The sequence below is a fragment of the Alosa pseudoharengus genome, unplaced genomic scaffold (genome assembly GCF_046254945.1).
Source record: "Alosa pseudoharengus isolate Yale_2024_CS ecotype anadromous, Long Island Sound unplaced genomic scaffold, YU_APseudo_1.1 YU_APseudo_1.1_scf_22, whole genome shotgun sequence".
NCBI lineage: Eukaryota > Metazoa > Chordata > Actinopteri > Clupeiformes > Clupeidae > Alosa > Alosa pseudoharengus.
In genome coordinates this window covers 12,659,278-12,680,079 of record NW_027468680.1, presented here as the reverse complement: position 1 = coordinate 12,680,079, position 20,802 = coordinate 12,659,278, and the positions used below count along the sequence as shown (strand labels likewise).

Below are 20,802 nucleotides of genomic sequence, written 5' to 3'. Positions count from 1 at the left end.
CTTTATTTAAAAAAAAAAAAAAAATGTTAGCCTGGACCCAAATCCCAAACGTTGTTTAACATATTGTCAGTCTCCAACCAGTAGAGGGAGACATTTGAAAAATGAACGGAAATTTTGAGCGGAACAAAAACAGACCTCAGCAGCACAGCAGCACTGTCTGGAGCGCATGCTGGTTGTCACCCCATAGATCTGACAGCACAACCAAGTAATTGCATGTGTCCTAATTTTTAAACGAAAAGAATAAAATGCATAAGTTACCCTTATAGGTAAGCCATATTAATTAACCACTATGCCATCATGGACGACACGCTGGACAACATTGACAACGTGAAGAACTGTCTTAGAAATTTCCCCAAAGAGGCTCGAGGTTAGTGACTAAAATGCTGGTCTGAATATTTTTGTGGCAAATTCGTAGTGTCATGAATTCTGCCATATTCTAGGCTATAGCCTCTCGGTAGCGGCACGTAATTTCACTCGCTTCACTAACCTTGGCTGAGAGTCGAGAGTGAATTCGGTTGTTTTAATGTATCATACTTGCTCATTTCCTCTTCTCGATTAGAGCTTTATCTAAATGAAACGGTGCCATATCTGGAGGAGCCTCCATCTGCTCTGCAGTTCTACCGCGAATGGATCGGTCCCAACAAACCATGCATCATCCGCAATGCATTCGATCACTGGCCAGCACTGTCCAAGTGGAACCCAACTTACCTCAGGTGAATCAAGCCCCTGTTGCCTACCGTGTTATTACTCTCAGTGCATTTCACATAATCATTCATAGTTAGTACATATTAATCATGTTAAACATATTACATACATATATTTGGATTGCTTATGACAACCATTTACACCAAAGGTACTTATTTACTTGAGAACAGCTATATATCATCTCTCTCTCCTGTGTGAGAGATCATGACTTATTTCTCCTGTTTGACCTCAACAGGGAAGCTGTTGGCTCTAAGGTGATAAGCGTAGCGGTGACCCCAAACGGATATGCTGATGCCATACACGGGGATCGTTTTGTCATGCCTGAGGAGAGGCAGATGACCTTCTCAGCACTGTTGGATGTGATTGAGGGGAAAGTGAAGAGCAGTGGTGTGTTCTATGTGCAGAAGCAGTGCTCCAACCTCACAGAGGAACTGCCAGAACTGACTGAGGACGTGGAACCTCACATTCCCTGGATGAGTGAAGCTCTAGGTGCGTTGCCAGACTAAGTAGATGTTCAGGCACGCAGGTAGGCAGACACGCTATTATGTAGATGTGTATAATTGAGCATTATGATTCATCCCTCAAAATGAGCTACTTTGCCTGAGACCTGTTACTTGTGTTTTTAAATAATGTGAAGTAGAGAGTTTGTCCTGTGTCTGATTTTCAACTCTTCAATGATTTGAGAGAAAACAGAGCTATTTTAATAATGTGGACATTTGTGTTTCAGGGAAGCTGCCTGATGCTGTGAATTTCTGGCTGGGAGAGTCCCGTGCTGTCACTTCAAGTGAGTAATATTTCCTCTCATATCCTGCACACAAGAAGCACCCATTACTGGCTATAGACCTTATGCACTTATACCTTATACTCTTAAGCCAGCTCATTTATTTCCAATGGAGCGTTAGCTGTAACGGCATCTTTTGTTATTCTGCTTCTAACATGTTTACTCCAACACCGAATATTTTGTTTGCTCAATAATGGCAATTTTAACACACACCTAAATCATTCTACATTTAACACCCAACTGGGACATGTAGACATTAATTATATTAACAATACCAACAAACAACACACCTGGCTCCACCGGAAACAATTGAACTGGCTAAAGAGCCGTCCGTGCATAAGGTCCGTTGCCGTTGTCGTCATGCCCAGGGTTAGACATGCAAACGTTTTGACTGTAACCTTTGTGTTGCAGTGCACAAAGACCACTATGAGAACCTGTACTGTGTCGTGTCTGGAGAGAAGCACTTCATTCTCCTGCCTCCATCTGACCGACCCTTCATCCCTTATGGTGACCTTCCTCACCCTCACTTACCTCAGACAGTAGCACAGTTCTGACATTCCTCTACACATGGAGCAGGAGCTCAAACTGTATCACTGTGTTACGACATCTCCTCTTGGTCTTTACACAGAGCTGTACCAGCCGGCAGTGTATAGCCTGAAGGACGATGGCAGCTTTGAAGTGGTGGATGAGGAAAACTCTGACAGGGTAATTCATCTTGATGCGATGTGGATACTACCTACTATGCCTGGAACCAGTGCCATTTCATCATCCACAGTGATAGGGCTAATGAATATTGTGCTATATATTCTATTACTTATTATAATAGATTATCTATTATTAATTACAATTATGTAATAGTTTAATAGGGATGCTTCTGTAGGAATATTTTGTGTATCGTTTATTTTGGATAGATTCAAAGATGCAATAACATAAATGGCCAATAATGGTCATTCCTTTGCAGACTAAACCAAAGCAGGTCCTTTGACTTCATGCCTTATTCCATATCTAACAGTGTATACCACCTCAGGTGCCCTGGATCCCTGTGGACCCCCTGAAGCCAGACCTGGAAAAGTATCCATCCTACAGACTGGCCCAGCCACTGCACTGCACAGTGCGAGCTGGAGAGATGCTCTACCTGCCCTCTCTCTGGTTCCACCACGTACGCCAGTCTCATGGATGTATTGCAGGTACACAAGGGTCAAACAGTCGTTTCCCTGAGAATGGAATATGATTTGCACCTCAATCTTAGGACCTCAAGACATATCTGTGAAAGTTCCATGTCAGATATGTTAAATTGAATACATAGAAATGTGCTGATGGTGTATGAAGTGCAGATTATACAGTGGAGAGTTCCAGGTTTGAGTTTGTCTCTTCCTGGCTGATGCCAAAGTGTATTTCTACAAGACATCTGAGTCTGAGACGGTATCCCTGTGAAGTACAGCTGTGGAAGTATTTCAAGTACATGAGTTTGAGAGGATTATGTTATGTAATTAATGGTTATGTTATTGGCTTCAAGGCCAGTCAGGACTTGGAGCAAGTGGTTAAATATTCGGTGTTGTTTCCTGTCTGCCTGTCTTGAGTGCTTAGAAACCTCATGATGGTTTTGACTCTTTATTTTGTTTCCACAGTGAATTTCTGGTACGACATGGAGTACGACATTAAGTACAACTACTTCCAACTCCTGGAGTCACTGGCGGGGGCGGTGGGTCCATTATGACATCACTCAGGACACAGATCCAAGATCTAATCAGAGTTCAGCTCGTTTGAGCAGCAGCAAGCAGGGCATGGAAACTCTGACTGGGCCATCCAGTGCAACAACACAGACATTTCCACAGTTGGCCCGGCAATCAGTGGCATTGTCTTTGGCATTTGATGCCTGAAACTGTACTTGCCCAAGCTAGGTGACAAAGCTTTGTCACTGGTGCTCCAAATGTTTTTTAAAGGAAAAGGTGTTATGCCAAACAGAGGAAATCTGTTACACTAAAAAACATTGGATCATTGCATTACATCAGCCTCTCTTTCACTGCCAGGCAAATCTCTGGGGTGTGGGTGGGGCGCAGGAAAAATGACCTGTTTTCAGCTGCAGTAAAGCTCACTCTTCAACATAACTGCATCTCCACCCCATCACAGTAAATAAAGTGCAATACACACGCTTGAGTATAGGGTGTAATAAATACCATTGTTTTTATTCCATTCTTCGTCTATTCTGGAAGAATGTTTTTTTTTTCTTGAGGATATAGAGAATATATAAACACTGAGGGTAAAAACACTCTGAACTCAGCATCGGTGCAAGAACGTAGAAGGAGTCACAAAAGTTTCCAAAAAGAAACAGCCTCAAGTAAGGGAAACCATCTGGTCCACCTGGTAGTTTTAAGACTAAGACAATCATCATAGTCATACAAAAACAAACAAAAACACAAACACACAGTAAAAAGATCAGTGGAGATAAGAATTAGTCAGCATCAGGAGTATAGCAAAGAATAGAAGAGATCTGAATGGACTTTATATGCAGCGCAAGTCAACTATTACAACCATGCATTCTATTAGTGAGACTCAAGCCAACCCTACTGCCTGTCTGTCTTCATGCATATGTGCTCATGCTGGCGACTGAAAGATGCAGGTCTTTTTTCAAATCGCCGTAGTGCCACATACAGTTCTGTATCGTTTTCCAGCCTTCAAAGTGATTTTTCGAAATGCTTAGTGCTAACAACATACCAGCTATGCAGCGCTCCTCAAACCTGCCTCTTGGACCAGTCTTCAGAGCTATTATTTCCATCACTACTACTTTTTAAGAACTGACAAGTGTGTTATCAAATGTCACACTCAAGTGAGCAGAGGTGAAATGACAAAAACACTACTGCAGATTGAGTGTGAACATAGTAATAGGTTCTAGAGGGGTGACCAATCATTTGAGGTATGGCACTCAAAAAAAATGGCCATTTGACCATTTTGTTTATAGGAGTAAAATTACAGCCAGGTCCAGAGGTTTACCTGTGAGATGAAGTTTGACAAAAGTTTATCTGGGAGTTAAAGTACAAGCACTAAGTGTACAGTAAGTTAGGACAATATTTTGTTCTGGCCCTCAAGGGCTGTGATTCAAGGAACCCTGCAGTCAGAGCTATGGGGTTATAAGTTTAATATAAAAAAAGTCACATTTCTACCTGCTTTACCATAGTATCACTTTTACCTTCTAAAGTCCTACTTTATGTTTAAGTGCAGCCTTCTAAATATGTTGTAGCCCATGCACATTCATTAAGTCGTATACAAATGCACTTAGCATGTTTTGTCTTACTCTAGTGTGAGTTCTGCATGAGATGAGTGAGCATGGTCTGGGGGAGAGGCCTTAATGAGATTAATTTGATCATTCAAATCCGTTGAATTACACCACAGAGTCAAAGTGCACTTAATAAATATGACCAAGAGCACGGTATTCTACAACTATACAGAGAAGTTTGTGAGAGATGACCAAGATACCAGAACAAAAGATACGTATTTCACTAATTAAAGATCATCCATCCAGAGAGAGACTAGGCATCACTCTGGATAGGATGGGATTTCAAATATGAATTGGTCACTGAAGACATGATTTCATTCAAGAATTGGACCAATCCCAATTCCAGCACCGGATTTTAGTCAAATACCTGGCATCTTGGTCACTGTACAGAAACAGTCTGGTGTTTTTGTTATTGGGCGACTAGGTTGACTTACACCAGAGGGAGGCAGTGTTGTGTTAAACTCAGTCAGAGGAAACAGTCCTCCAAGGTGACAGCACAAGCTATAATAATTCAGCAACAGGGGAAAAAAACTACACCAAAAGAGGACATTACGTCATAAAAGACGAATCTAATAGCTTAGAAGTATTCTTAATGCACACACACATCATTATTCAAAAAGACCTTTAGTTCAAAGGAATGAAAGTGCTTTACACTGCTTTATAAAACAAAGAGAAGTGAGGGAATGCCACAGGCCAGAGCAGTGCAGAGAGAGTCCGTGTCCATACCGCATAAAAAGGTCCTCTCAGGACCCGGATCATGTGACACATCACCAGTGTCTGTAATTTGATTGTACTGGCAAAGGTTACGGAGTGACTCAAAGCGTTCAAAAGCAGTCTACGGTAACTGCGCTGTCAAGTGGCTGTGAATCACAGACTTGTGTCTGTGTGTTTTGCACGACTTGTGGAAAAGTATGGCTGTGGACTCAGCGGTCATGACCGTGCTCTACTCTGCTGCAGGGTGTGGGGGGGGGTTCCTTAAGTGTCACAAGACCAGAGCTCCTCTCCTCCCGACAAATCACATCGGACAAATTACATCTTTTAATGAAAACCAGACAAAAGCAATGCTGGTTTGCGATGCAAAGCACACCGCTTTCTTTTTTCTGTTTGTGTGAAGCTGGTTTGAAAATAAGGCACCCATTTCCTTGAGATAAAAAAAATGCACTATTTGGAATTTAGAGGGAGCTTTTTTTTTGTCTGTGATGTCGCCCTGTTCCTGAAGACACTGAAGTCACCTTTGACCCCGTCTCTGATCTGCGGGCACTTCCTGTATCCAGTATCAAAAATGCGCTCTCTACCACGCTGAGGAGTTTGTATCTCGCCCTCCTTGTGACCTACTACATCAGAATAAATATGGTAATATGTTCCACATCTACCTAATAGTCTCTCAAAAACACACTGTAAAAAATCACTGTTTCATACGAGTAAAAACATAAAATCTGGCTTTTTTAAGACGCATGAGGGGGGACACAAGAACCGAGTCCCCTCTGGAAGATTTGATTGCAGAAAGTGCTGTGACATTGCCTGCAAGTCTGGACCTCTTAGAGTACAACCTTGACAATGGACAAGATGTATATAAACACAAACATACACACACACACACACACACACATGATTATTCACATTATCACGGTGAGAATTACTCTCAAAAAGTAAAAGTGTCACCTCCTTGAAAGCCCTACAGTTTCTCCTTTCACACTTCTTTTTTTCTACAATTCATCTTCTACCGTTCAAAAACATGGTCAACAGTTCAATTTTACCACCACAATTGTTTTAGTTCAGTTCCTTCACTATTGACAAACACAACCTGCTGAGGAAAAATCTGTAACCTTAGAAGAGTCCAGAGTTCAAGACACTTAAGATGCAGATAGGTCACTATTTAACCCGCGTTATATCTGCAAATAAGCAAAAAAAAATTCCATGTAAAATGTCAAGTCAAGGGGATCACAATATTTGGCAATGGCTGAAAGGAGTGGTGGTTAAGAGAGTGTTCTAAGTAGCACACTAATCTGGGAGGTAGGGACTGTAACTGTAACTGTCTCTGTAGTGCAGTCAAGTCACACCAATGGTGCTTAGGCAATGTTCCTAAAAACCCATGGTGCCTGTCCTATGATTGGTCGAGACAGTCTGTGAGATGTGTGGTTGGTTGGTTACACATCGGCTTAATCCTTTCTGGAACAGTAAAGAGTAGAAAAGAGGGAGCGGGTACAATCAAGTGTCTACTTGAAAGAAGAAAAAAACCCTCTCCTTCATCCTCAGTTGGACATGGTTTCAAACACAAAACAATTAGTCTCTCAAGTCCTTAAAAAACACAGGCTTTTTCTCCATTGTCTTTTTTGAATGTCTTAAAAAACAAAGACTGCTTTGATAAAAAAAAAAAAAAAAAAGACTTCCACGGACTTTTTGTTAGTCTGCGAATATCACACGTGCTTGCTTGTTGGATTGTTTTTTTTTTATTATTATTATCATTATATTCCTTTTGTGTAATCAGCACTTGTTATCCATCCTGCGCTCCACGGCCCTTAGCAGGAGTTCCGAGTACTGCTCTAGCAGGGCCATAGTTTTGTCCTCGCCTGCGGCCGACGCCCGGCCACCCACAGCGCACAGCAGGCCCGCAGCGGCGGCCCCTATGGGCGGGTTTGGGCCGAAGGGCTGGATGGTGTTCAGTTCGGCCCTCACGCCGTCCAAAGCTTCAGTTAACACACGCGCCATCTCCAGCTGCTCCTGGGGCACATCTGAACTGGGAACACTGTTCACCTGGGGTAGGGAACACACACACAGACACACACACACACACACACACACACACACACACACACACACACACACACACACACAGGTTAATCTGAAACTTGTTATCGTCCACACGCATCAATTCAAGCTGCTTGTCTGTATATTACATACATGACCGGAGATAAATAAATTGGCATGAGTTTTAGTCTTCTTTGATCTGGAGGTGGACATGTTCGGATTTAAATTCATCACGAGAACAAAGTGGGGTCTTACCATGCGGTAAAGCTGGCAGGCCCTTCTGATGCTGCTTTGAAGGTCACTAGCCGCTACTCTGCAGGCGTCTATGTTAACTGAGGGGTCTGAGACAGAGAAAGAGAGAGTACATCAAGTTACATCAATCAAATCAATGGAACAAATTTGGCCATGCGAGTGAATATGAGTGAAGAGACAAGAACTACCACTAGTGTACAGTGAATGACTAAAGACACAAATGTAGGTGGCCACACAGACGACAGAAGAAAATATATCAGAGAACAGGACAGAAAAGTAAAGGAAATGAAGACTGGTGAAAGGGAAGACCAGCGGTAGTACAGTGGACATTAGTGATGAGCAAATGAAGCTTTGGTGAACCACTAAAAGACAGCAGACACTAATAAAAAAAAAATCCAATATGGCCACCACATGTAGATTTTTCAACATAAAAGTCCTAATGATAGTGTGGCGGCCATCTCTTTTTTTTTTTTCAGCTAGTTTCGCTAGCTTCACACTGCAGTGGTTCAGTGGTTCACCAAAAGCTTAATTTGCCCATCACTAGTGGCCATGTTAGAGGAGAAACAGACTGAAACGGTGTGAGAGGGAAGCATGCCTCACCCCTGAGGTGGTAATGGCAAAGAGTCGGACAGGATGATGGTGATGAGGAGCAGATGGAGGAAGAGGAGCAGGAGGAAGGAGAAAGGTGCCAGAGCCCAGCAGGAAAGAAGTGCATGGGCAGGCCAACACGGAGCGGCAGAGTCGGCATGAAGAAGGACGCCTGGCGGCAGAGCAAACCTGCTTCCTGCGAGGACGGAGACGGAGACGGAGATGCTGGGACGGGGACGCCAAAGTGGCCCGCCACGGTTGGGTTCGTCTCTGGCACGGCGGAGGTCCTCTCCTCCCCCTGGGAGCTCGTCTGTCTGCTCTCGGCGGGTTTCTCGGAGGTCTGGTTCTGCTCGGCACAGAGCGCGGGCTGGACGCTCTCCTGAGGCACTTCCGGAGTGCTGTTGCTGCAGAGGGCGGCGACCGGCTGGATGTTGCTGGAGAGCGCTGGAGGTTGGTTTTGGGAGCTTCCGTGGAGAGGGTTGATGCTAGCCGGAGAGCGGAGGGGCGTAGACTCCTCCCGGATCGGCTTGGAGGACTTGCCGTTGGGGGAGAAGGAGGCGACCGAGGGCTTGTCCGGCAAGGGCTTGGTCATGTCTAGACTCAGCTGGGGTCTAAGAGCACTGCCTGGGAGCTTGCCTGGGAGAGCTTTGCCTCCAATAGCAGAGGCATTAAGAGTGGGGATGACCGCAGCATGGGGTGTCACAACACCCGAAGGGGACGTCACCGAACCAGTGGGGGATAGAACCATGGACACGGTGGTTTTAGTCGAGGGCGCCCCGCTTTTGGTGGACTCTGAGCCGGACCCGCGGCGGTTCTCCGAGGACGAGCTGGCGTCGTCTCCCGACTCCCCCATGTTGAGGCACTCGCCCATGGACATGGAGCGGGACATCTTGGCCATGGAGCTGGTGGTGGGGCTCATGTAGGAGCGGGACTTGGGCTTGGGGCCTGTGGGCGTGGTGGGTCCGTCGCGGGCCGTCGGGGAGGTGGGGCTGGAGATGGTGGGCGCGGAGGGCAGAGTGTGGCGTGGCGTGGTGAGACAGACGCGATCCCCGACGTGAGGCTGGGGTGCCACCTCTTTAGAGGGTCGAGAAGGAGACCGAGATGCCTCGGCTGAAAAGAACAAAGAGAGAGAAAGAGAAATCAGACAAATGAGAAAATAAATATCAATATAGCCTCAAGCGGTGATGACAAGCACTCGTTTCTGCGACCCATGACATTACGTCGTCCAACAATGCATGTGTAAATTTCAATAATTGGTTAAAATGGTTTGCAGATTATGCATAACTACCACACCTTTGCTGTGTTTCAATTACATTAAAACAAGACTCTTAATTTGTCAATCTTGTTTACATCATGCCGGCTAATGTATCAAATTATCACCATCTCCTTCCTGGTCATGACTCCAATGTGTCAACCAGATGATTCATATTTTATCAGATTTTTTCAGTCAACTCCAATCTCACCCTCAACTAGGATGTTCAGCTGAGTGGCCGACTGAGATTTCCTCATCCCACCACCGGTGCCATGGGCGGCTACTGCCTTGGCTACAGGGCCGATCGCCCGTCGGTTGTCCACTGACGGCTTCTTCTTCTGTGGCGTGCAGCGAGTGGGCGTGACCTTCTGTGGAGCGCGTTCCACTTCCAGTCGCAGTGGGGAAGCACTTCGCTCCTCCATGAGAGGGCGAACCTCTGAGACCAAGGGCCGCACCACCCCGCTGGCTGCCTTAGGATCCGCACTCGCCTTGGAGGGGAAAGGGAACGGACTTCTGTGGAGGAGATAATGATACAGAAAAGAAAATGAGAAGACAAGAAATACAAATGGATGAAATAAAGATGAAATAAAAAATGTCTGTCAAAGTTTGGAAAAGCAATCACACATAACTGAGGTTACGTTTCCAACATTCCAACCACCCCGATACTCGTCTGAAAAACTTGTTTTGTTTTGTTTCTTACAATGCTGATTTAATTTAATGAAATAATTTAATTGGTTTTCAGTTTCACATTATGAATTCTTCATGCCCCTTAACCATGCTGTACCTGCTGGTGGAGGTCTGGGACAGGAACTTGGCTGACATGCTCACACTGTCTGTGATGCAGGGTGGGGCTCTGGTGGGACTCGCTGTGGAAAAGTACAGAGCAGGCTCGACATTTTAACTGGGTCACACAAACACAGTGGTTGCACTGACTTACTTACAATACATGGCATGCTATCCTTTTGACTACGATTACTTGAACTGATGTTAATCAGATAACCACAGACTTCTAGAGCTGCAACAATGAGGATATTTCCATTTGAAATGGTTGGAACACATAGTTCGAACTCACTTGGTGTGTTTTGTTCCGACAGGTTTCCGAAGTGCATCTTGAGGAAAGCCTCCTGGTCAGGCGTCTGGGGTACGGAGGCCTTGGGCTCGCTCTTCTGAAACACCTCCTCCTCTTCCTCCAGTTCCTCCATGTCCAGTTCAGACGAGTTCCCATCCACACTCAGAGGCTCTGTGGGGTCGGTGTCTAACACACACACACACACACACACACACACACACACACACACACACACACACACACGGGATGATTTATTGGTTTACTCTATCTTATTGTAAAGGTCACTTGGTTATTAGAGGTATACGTGTGGGAAGGGCATTTTCTGAATAGCATTTGATGTTCATTGCAATTGCAAGTAAGGAGTGTGTGAGAGTTTGTGTGTGTGTGTGTGTGTGTGTGTGTCGATATGACCTTGATCATTGTTGGAGCTGCATAATGGGAAATCATGCAGTTGTTTCAGTGTGCAGCCATTTGTGTGTGTGTGTGTGTGTGTGTGTGTTCGTTCCTCACCTTCACCAGGGTGCTCTGGACTGGACAGTCTGCTGGAGTAGTCCACTGAGCAGGCGCTGTCAGGGCTGTGCTTGTCATGACAGTGGACCCCCCTCACACTTCTCCCCAGAACCCCAATGGTCTCCTTCACCTGATACTCACTAACCAATACAAACACAAAACACAATGCTGTGACATACTGAAAGCTTTGACAGACAACATCACACAATCTAATGGTGTTAGAAACATATACAGATAGATACAGACACAGATACAGAACAATTTGACCACAATCTGACTAGAGGCATCACTTGGCAGCCCTGGCCTACTGGTTAGCGCTTCGGACTTGTAACCGGAGGGTTGCCGGTTCGAACCCCGACCAGTAGGAATGGCTGAAGTGCCTTGAGCAAGGCACCTAACTCCTCACTGCTCCCCGAGCGCCGCTGTAGCAGGCAGCTCACTGCGTCGGGATTAGTGTGTGCTTCACCTCACTGTGTATTCACTGTGTGCTGAGTGTGTTTCACTAATTCTCGGATTGGGATAAATGCAGAGACCAAATTTCCCTCACAGGATCAAAAGAGTATATATACTTATACTATACTTATACTTGATAAACTGTAGAGAGATACAGACTGATCAGAAACACTGATAAGAGCTCTTCTAGAGAGTCTGTGACGACTACACACAGACTGATGGATTGGCAGGTGTACTGGACAGTGGTGCTTTAATGTACGTGTTGTGGTCTTTACTCTCACCTGCCAGCCAAGCTGACCCGGTCATCACAGCCTTCTGGGTAGAGCACGACGGGCTCGATGTCGGACGTCTCCGAGGCCAGCCTGATGTACTGAGGACGAGGGTGGAGGTTCTGCCTCTCCTCCGTGTCCTCCCCCTGAGGGCCAGCAACAAGCACCACAAGATCAGCACAACGCATCTTAGTCTTGTTCCAGCACTCACTCACTTTACTCCTTTTAAGGCCTACACACACGGCCGGCAACGTGGGGGCGATTTATTGAAAAAAATTGAATAGAATCTATTGAAGTGAATGGAGCAACGCATACGGCAAGTGGAATGACGGCCGATTTTGATACGTCATAGAATAGAAAACAGCTGTCTGGTCAGTGTATCTTTACTGAATCGGTGGGTGATCGCGTCGTTAGTAGTATGTGTAGTAAAGCGATTAACAGAATTCCACCGTTGTGGTTTACTGTCGCATCGCCAGCCGTGTGGGGTGAGCTTTAGTCTCTAAAGATCTCGCAACTTCAATATAATCTGACAAAGAAGAGTAAACAGCTTTTAGCAAAGCTTTTAAGTGAGAACACAAAGCCATTAGTAAAAAGCATCTAAGGGAGAGTATTAACACTTTAAAAAGCCATTTCCTTAAAAGCCTTTTACTTTCAGGACATGTTGCCTATGCATAATTTTTACTGTAAAAAGCCTTGAATGCTTTGGTAAAAGCACTGATTGATTGATTGATTGATTGATTGATTGATGAGCAGAAGTATGGCATGTACTGTAACTCCTCCTCTCTCTCACCCAGGCGTGGATGGTCTGCAGACTGATGGTGCTGCCCAGCTGTTCCTCTGTGTGTCTCTCGTGGATGGGGGTCTTGATGGGGGAGGGCGGCATGGCGAAGGACTCCAGCTGCCGCAGGTCCAGCATGGACTTGACCATCAGCTCCATGTTGCCGATGCGCCTGGACCAGCGCCGGCGTGGACGTGGCCCAGAGCCCGACCCCGAGCCGTCAGACGACACACCGCTCGTCTCGCTCCGCCGACTACCCTCCTGTCAGGTTACATTAGCACACACACACACACACACACACACACACACACACACACACACACACACACACACACACACACACACACACACACACACACACACACACACACACACACACACACACACACACACAGAAAGCATTCAATAAACATACGTGCGTACACAAGCACATATTGACACAGTAAATGATGTGTGACAGAAAGTAACTGGTGTGTCACAAAATGAGTGAGGATAAACACTAGGAGTGTGAGGTGAGAGAAGAGTGTGCAGCTGAGGACGACATCTTGGTGCTGGTGTGATATCACATGATCTTGTTCCTACACGCACCTTTTTGCCATCTCTGACGTAGGAATTGAGAGAGTTGTGCCTTTCCTCAGAGGAACCTAGTACACAACAAACAATAATAAAGACAGTGTCCAAAGTTAGACACCCCAAACAAAGGGCCACTGTAGTCCCCGCAGGGCCTGTGAGAGGTAAACAACATTTGTTTCTCCTTAAACACATTCCTGGGCTTAATCAAATGTGCCTGATGCAGGAGAACTTGTACAAAGGTATAGTAACACACCTCACAACTTCTATCAAATGCTCCAGGTAACAAACACACACACACACACACACACACACACACACACGTGTAGTATACATGCAAAAAAAAAAAAACACAACCGAAGCTCTTGAAGCTCTTGTTATATAACTTGTGTGTAAGGTTGCTGTGGTTACCGTCCTCACCAGTGCTGCTACCAGAGGAGGTGAGCGGGTAGGCCAGCTCCTCCTCATCTTCCTCCTCGATACCCTCCTCCTCCTCCACCTCCTTGTCACTGTCAGAGGACATGGTGGCGATGGCAGGAGCACTATGTACTTCCCTCCGTGTGCTGGGTATAAACGGCAAGAGAAAGCATTGCAATATGTATTTGCTTCTGAATTGTTCAGTTTCTGTGTGTGTGCGTGTGTGCGTGCGTGCGTGCGTGCGTGCGTGCGTGCGTGTGTGTGTGTGCGCTCAGTACCTGAGAGGGATGGGTTTGTGTGGAGGCGTCTTCTGAACCGGTTTGTTGCTGTTCTTGAGCTCAGAGAGGCGCTGTCTCATATTGATGGTCAACTCAGGGCTCAGGCGCCACACAAAGATACAACTAGACAAACACACACACACACAAATGTACAGAATCATGACATTTAAAGCCAATATTTACAATATCCTGCATGGTAAGGGCAAAATATCCTTTAATGGTAAAGATAATGTAAACCTATTTTAAGAGTGTTGATAAGCTATTAGCACTCAAAGTATAAATGTATTGCAGCAAGCTACACTTAGGGTTTTCTGCTACACACTCAAATAGTTTGACACACATTGAAAGTGAAGTGCCATACCTGTCTCCAGAGACTGTAATAAGGTGTTTACAGTCATTGGTGAACTTCATCCCAGTCACAATTTCTAAAAGTAACAACAATGACAGCAAATGCATAAGGCGAAGAACAATACTTTCCATATGATGTTTGAATCACTCAATTCAGTGGTAAAGCATGTCTATTGATATACATATGTGGCTATTCCCTTATTACCAGAGTGTCCAAACATGGTGGCCACACACTCCCCGGTGTAGAAGTCAAAGATGCTGATGTTCTTGTCGGAGCAGCTGGTGGCCACGTACAAGCCTGATGGGTCTGTCTGGACCTATGGCACAGCACAGAGAGAGAATGGTCAGTCAGTTAAGTTCGAATTCTGGGTTTCTGGTCATTTTAATTAATCTGTCTAAAAATATTTCAATCATAGTACAGCCGAACATGAAGATACAAAACATTACTGCACATAAGCTGACAGAGAATGTATGCACAACTTTAGGTCAACATTCGGACGCAGTGGCCTATATTCATCACAATGTACTCAGAGGTATAAATTTAGCTTTTAACGTGCATGAACTTGAAAACTGAGCATTTCTGGTGAGTGACTCAAGCTAAAGTCGACCTGCACCCAGCTGAACCCTCTGTACACATACATGAGTCAGCCCTGTCTCATGGTAAAGTCACTGAAAAACAAGCCGAATAACTACCTTAAGAAGAGTCCCATCTTCTCCTTGGGAGCCTTTATACAGCTTCTTCTGTTTGCCGTTGCTGATGTTAAAGATTCTACAGGGACAGAACGTTTATAATAGGTAATTTATACAAGTCGTTAATAGAAAGTTTACAGGAAGGAAATGTGGCAATCGATGCAGAACAGACAAGCCCTGACTGTGTTTACACTTTTTAAAAAAGAGAGAGGTTGTGTTTACAGTAAAGAGAGAAGAGAGCCCTCAAACAAAACTGCATGAAAAAGCAACAAGAGCACTTCCCCTCTTGTCCACTAGGGGTCACTGTAGCACAGGCCATTTTTTGCTTTGCCTGGTCGATGCCCAACCACTGAGCGAGAGTGGGCACCGCTGTGTGTGCCTGAGAGGAGCTGGCAGAGACTGTGGGAGCGATCGACCATTCAGCCTCTCCAGGAGCTTATATAAGGCACAAAACAGAGTCTGTCTGGCCCTTTCAGAGCAGAAGAAATGGCCCCTTGCCCTTACTGAAACTCTATTCAAACGGCCTTGTTCAGTTAAAGGCACATTGACTCAGTGCACCCTGTAGGGATGATTCGGCTCCCTCTGAGTCCTTTGTTGCTGCACATGTGCAGACAAAGCAGTGAAGGACAGCTGGTGTCAAGAAAAAGGTGATTTTTTTTGAAGAGGAGGAGAAAAAGAGAAGAGGACAACCTTCACAGAGAGCTGAGTCATCGTTACAAAGTGGTGAGATTTCTGAGTATAGTATAGTATAGTATAGTATATATACTTTTTTGATCCCGTGAGGGAAATTTGGTCTCTGCATTTAACCCAATCGGTGAATTAGTGAAACACAAACAGCACACAGTGAACACACAGTGAGGTGAAGCACACACTAATCCCGGCGCAGTGAGCTGCCTGCTACGACGGCGGCGCTCGGGGAGCAGTGAGGGGTTAGGTGCCTTGCTCAAGGGCACTTCAGCCGCGGCCCACTGGTTGGGGCTCGAACCGGCAACCCTCCGGTTACAAGTCCAGAGTGCTAACCAGTGGGCCACAGCTGCCCCAAAGGTGCGCAGGTTTGAAGTCGGAAGGGTTTAGAGGACAAAGGAGTTCCACAGGAACGTGTTTAGGCTGTGAGTATGCTTCCTAGGAATGGGGTTCCTGTCAACGTTTTTTGCCATGGAGTTCAATGGTAAGTAAACAAAAGTAAACAAATACACACACTCAACACACACACACATGGGCCACAGCATGTCTTGGGCCTTAGGATTATCCAAACAGAGCAGTAATCTGACCCTTGCGTCTACACCACCTGAACACTAAGCTACTTCTACAAACACACACGCACCCACACCCACACACACGTGTCTAATTCTAATTCTCATGCAGACAGACAAACAGCCGGCACAAGGGGTAAGCACATGGACAGGCAGGCATTCCCCTAAACAGACAGAACAAGACACTCGCACATCCCAGATAACACTGAATCCAGACACAGTCAGTTTGGGGACAGATTTTAGTGCAACACAGCCAAACAAACCCAACCATGCAACAATTTCACATATACAGACCCCCCCCCCCCCAAACAAACAAACAAACAAACCAAATCAATCAAATAATCAACTGTCTACCACAGACCGCCACCACACACGCAAATATACAATCAGATTAAACAAACAAACAAACAAACAAACAATCCAATCAAAACAGTGGGAGTAAACGAGGAGCTCACCTTATACTGCGGTCCTGGCAGCCGATGGCAGCGTATTTGTGGGTGGGATCGATGTCCATGTCATAGAGCGTAGTTTTCCTCACGATGTGATGGGTTCGCGTAAACACTGTCCCTTCATCAGTCTGTAGAAAAAAAAAAGACCAGACCACAATAGTATTATTTCCAAGCTCAGTGTCTTAACTGGCTATGAGCTGTTCAATGAACTCAAACAGAATATCTCGAGTCCATTCTAGTTCCAGACTATTTAATGGGTCAATACAGAAGGGCTGCCAGTGAATGTCAATTGTTGAAACACTGAAATGATCACACACACACTCTTCAAATATAGATAATGGGGTATTAGGCAAGAGTGTGAAAATGTTTCATGCAAATATGGGTATCACACACACACACACACACACACACAGAGTCAGAGAGCTTTCTGTGCCTTTAATTACTAAAACAAGAACAGTACAATGACCCAAAGTGCCATATCCAATTATTACATAACCGGTCGACTATCCTGTTCTCCAACTCATTAATCTTCGATTCGAACAGATCTCTTGCTGGAGATTACGTATGGATTATACACGTGTAGACTAGCATCTCACTCACACACACTCACACACACACACACACACACACAAAGCTACAGACTATGAGCCCAAGACAGTGCGGTTCTCAAGGCACCAGAAGAACCCTCGGAATGATAATAACACGCTTGCCTGAGGACCGGAGCGGACTGGAAACTAAGCAGGTCAGCAACATCTGGACCGTCGCATCGTACTATGAAAAATGAAAACCTATCTTTCAGCACTTTTTGGAGAGGCGCGTTTCAAGGGGGTTAACTTTGCATCGCGCTGTATCGATCCAACCAAGGATCAGTTCTGCCCTGCCCTCTATGAAATCTATGCAAACATATTTCCCCCCCTAATACCAGCCCTTATTAACAAGGCCAAACTGCTGATTCCTACAATACACAAGGTTAGGCATAGCAGGTTTAATCTATTTTGTAATGGGCTGTTCTGGCGTTCAGCTGCTAAAACCAGGGCTTAGTGGAGAGGAGGCACACTGAGAAGTCAGGTAGCCCGACTAGAGAGCACCGTAAGCAGGGGGAGCCTCGGCTAAATCCCTGCTGGATTTCCCACGGGCTTTTGCAATGGAGCTCAACAGTGTTTGTTTGTTGTTATAGTTTTGGGGAGGGTTTAAAATGCTAGTGAATGAGGTTTGGTGAAATGTGTGTGTGTGTGTGTGTGTGTGTGTGTGTGTGTGAGTGAGAAAGAGTGAGAACCTGAGTGACTGGAACTGTATAAAAGAATAACACATTGAGAGAGGGGAATAGAATGTGTGTGTGATGTATAGTGTTTTGGTTGTGAGTGTGTGAGAGAGTGTGTTATGTGTGTGTGCCTGTGTATGTCTGTAGTACAGGATTTATGGTAGTCAAGCCAAATGTATGGGCCAGCCCATGTCAGTATCTTTAACAACCTTAGACTTTAAGCACATTTTAGGGGTCAGGCCTAAACCAACAGCCCCCTGACCTCTGACCCTGCATGAAGCCCTGTGTGATTCTTTGACGAGCCGTCCGAGTCTGGCCCAGCTCCACAGAGGTCCAGGGAAACCTCTCAGTGGCTTAATAAAGAACAACATGTTCAAACTCCAGCACTCTGCTAATGAGCTAATTTAGCAGTACACAGAGAAACAGCCAGGAGGCATTCCCAGGCCCTAATCCATGAGAGAAAACAAATACTCAGAAATGCCGCAGGGGCAGAAGAAAAAAACAAACAAAGAAAATCAGAGGGTGCGTTCAAATTCAGCAAACATTTGCAAACGTTTGTTCAATTTCAACGATTCGGTGTCAACATTTCATTGTAAAGGTAATTGCATTGTTGCCTTCGTCAAGCTCACGTCCAGCTTCACTGTATGTTCGCGAAGAACTACCTCCTCAGACTGTTTGCGAGTGTTTGCAAACGTTCGCCAAAAACCAAAACCAGTGATGTTCAACTGATGTGTCTGATGGGTCCTTCCTACCTTCTGAGCGGTGCGGAAGTAGATGCTCTTGTCGGCGCCACAGCTGATCATCCGTACCTTGCCATCGTTCGCTGGAGAGAAGGAGACATGATGTTATCATAACACCGGAGTGGGTTATCAGGACATATTTACATTGCAACAGTATCATGGAATGGGAGTGAATAGGAGAAAAAGAAAGAGAGAGAGAGAGAGAGAGAGAGAGAGAGAGAGAGAGAGAGAGAGGGGCAGTATGTGTGTGTGTTTGAGAGAGAGTGTGAGGAAGAGAGTTGTTATGTAAAGCATGTGTATGTTGCCAGGGAAACTCGCTGGCAAAGAAGGATCTGGTGGGATGTAGGACAAATAAATACGGGTGAGTGAGACAGCATGTGATTGTGTGTGTGTGTGTGTGTGTGTGTGTGTGTGTGTGTGTGTGTGTGTGTGTGTGTGTATGTGCGTGCGTGCGTGTCCAACCTGCGAAGCGCACAGCGGTGATGGATGAGGAGTGTTCGTCCAGTGTCTGCACCAGGCCATATTCACGCTCGGCATCCAGCACATGGATCAGGCGATCACGACTCGCTGTGGCCAGCAGCTTAAAACCTGCAGTGGGCAAACACATACATCAGTAATGTGTACACACACACACACACACAACATCAGTGCACCATACACACACACACACAACATCAGTGCACCATATACACACACAGAACATCAGTGCACCATATACACAGCACACATCTGTAGCAAACACATACATCAGTAATGTGTACACACACACACACACACACACAACATCAGTGCACCATACACACACACACAGAACATCAGTGAACCATATACACAGCACACATCTGTAGCAAACACATATATGCACACAATCACACCCACAGAGGTCAGTCTTACACAAACTTGCCAAAACAGCTTACACACCATTATGCTTACACACACACACACACACACACCTTGTCTCCTCCGTACCCACCCACATCACCATTCACCACTTTCCCACAAGCCCCAGCCTCATAAATCACCTTTCAGCCCATTCCCCTCAAAGACACTTGCTCACAAACACATTCTCTCTCTCACACTCACTCACTCTCTCTCACACACACACACACACACACACACACACACACACACACACACACACACACACACACACACACACACACACACACACACACACACACACAGATGAAAGGGCCTCATTAGTAGCAGATCTGCTCAGAGTAGCCCTGTGCCCTGTGGAGAGGGCCTCCACACAACAGGACCTGGTCAACACATGTGTCCACCACACTCTGACACACTGTTTACAGTCAGCAGGCTGCTGAAACAAACCACAAATAAACGCACACGCACGCACACACACACACACACACGCACACACATGCGCACACGCACGCGCGCACACACACACACACACACACACACACACACACACACACACACACACACACACACACACACACACACACACACACACACACACACACACACACACACACACACACACACACACACACACACACACACACACACACACACACACACACACACACACACACACACATTAATGCTGACACACACAGAGAAAAACAACCGTCCGCTACAGACTGAGAGAAAGTAGGTGATTGCTGGCGTGAGTCATAGAAATGAAACATATCTGCAGCATGAGTGTGTCCACTTAGTTTTCTCCTTATACCCAGAAGTCAGACCCCACAATTATGACTCGTTCAGAGCCATATCCGCAGTGCTTCCTGACAAAACCACAACTTCCTGTGAGGACACCCATGGATGGATCCCGACATGCTACTCCACCCGGATTTAGGACACATACAGACATTCACACGCTACTGGACCCAGACTTAGGACACACGCACACACACACGCACGCACACACACACACAGACACGTCACAATCCCTAAATCTAATTCTGCAGTCACGTTATCCATGCCAGCAGTTCAGCTGTGACACTTGGGAATTAGATATTCCTCTTGAAGTGAGTGGAATTCAATTAGCGACAGGGCATTCCAGAGAGACTTAATTATAACCTATACCCCTTCCCTCCATCACAGAGAGAGAGAGAGAGAGAGAGAAGAGAGAGAGAGAGACAAAAGGGAGAGAG

The 20,802-nt window shown here is 45.7% G+C and overlaps 2 protein-coding genes across 3 annotated transcripts in view; one reads left to right on the top strand and one right to left on the bottom strand.

The window, feature by feature from the left end:
* The first annotated feature begins 153 nt into the window (after positions 1 to 153).
* jmjd7 (jumonji domain containing 7) lies at positions 154 to 3,660 on the top strand. Its single transcript, XM_076300591.1, has 8 exons — positions 154 to 367; positions 560 to 713; positions 941 to 1,194; positions 1,433 to 1,489; positions 1,898 to 1,993; positions 2,115 to 2,191; positions 2,514 to 2,673; positions 3,115 to 3,660. Exons 1-8 carry the CDS (start codon positions 298 to 300, stop codon positions 3,201 to 3,203), a joined length of 957 nt encoding a protein of 318 aa, XP_076156706.1. The 5' UTR covers positions 154 to 297; the 3' UTR covers positions 3,204 to 3,660.
* Positions 3,661 to 4,390: 730 nt separating this feature from the next.
* The window catches only part of mapkbp1 (mitogen-activated protein kinase binding protein 1), a 52,082-nt gene continuing 35,670 nt past the window's right edge, over positions 4,391 to 20,802 (bottom strand). For both annotated transcript variants that reach the window (XM_076300589.1, XM_076300590.1), the window contains exons 13-30: positions 19,148 to 19,273; positions 18,698 to 18,768; positions 16,691 to 16,812; positions 14,986 to 15,061; positions 14,498 to 14,609; positions 14,306 to 14,369; positions 13,945 to 14,067; positions 13,670 to 13,812; positions 13,268 to 13,323; positions 12,692 to 12,940; positions 11,914 to 12,047; positions 11,180 to 11,319; positions 10,673 to 10,855; positions 10,385 to 10,466; positions 9,812 to 10,113; positions 8,538 to 9,458; positions 7,764 to 7,849; positions 4,391 to 7,514 (exon numbers count right to left, since the gene is read on the bottom strand). In XM_076300589.1, the coding sequence (XP_076156704.1) occupies positions 7,245 to 7,514; positions 7,764 to 7,849; positions 8,538 to 9,458; positions 9,812 to 10,113; positions 10,385 to 10,466; positions 10,673 to 10,855; positions 11,180 to 11,319; positions 11,914 to 12,047; positions 12,692 to 12,940; positions 13,268 to 13,323; positions 13,670 to 13,812; positions 13,945 to 14,067; positions 14,306 to 14,369; positions 14,498 to 14,609; positions 14,986 to 15,061; positions 16,691 to 16,812; positions 18,698 to 18,768; positions 19,148 to 19,273 (3,260 nt within the window). In that variant the 3' untranslated portion in view covers positions 4,391 to 7,244. The remainder of the gene's footprint in view (positions 7,515 to 7,763; positions 7,850 to 8,537; positions 9,459 to 9,811; positions 10,114 to 10,384; positions 10,467 to 10,672; positions 10,856 to 11,179; positions 11,320 to 11,913; positions 12,048 to 12,691; positions 12,941 to 13,267; positions 13,324 to 13,669; positions 13,813 to 13,944; positions 14,068 to 14,305; positions 14,370 to 14,497; positions 14,610 to 14,985; positions 15,062 to 16,690; positions 16,813 to 18,697; positions 18,769 to 19,147; positions 19,274 to 20,802) is intronic.

Bases quoted from the DNA above. Each gene is read 5' to 3' on its own strand.
- jmjd7 (XM_076300591.1), top strand. From the start codon at position 298: ATGGACGACACGCTGGACAACATTGACAACGTGAAGAACTGTCTTAGA. The intron at 368-559 runs GTTAGTGACTAA...CTTCTCGATTAG, and splicing joins TTTCCCCAAAGAGGCTCGAG to AGCTTTATCTAAATGAAACG. The intron at 1,994-2,114 runs GTGACCTTCCTC...GTCTTTACACAG, and splicing joins CCGACCCTTCATCCCTTATG to AGCTGTACCAGCCGGCAGTG.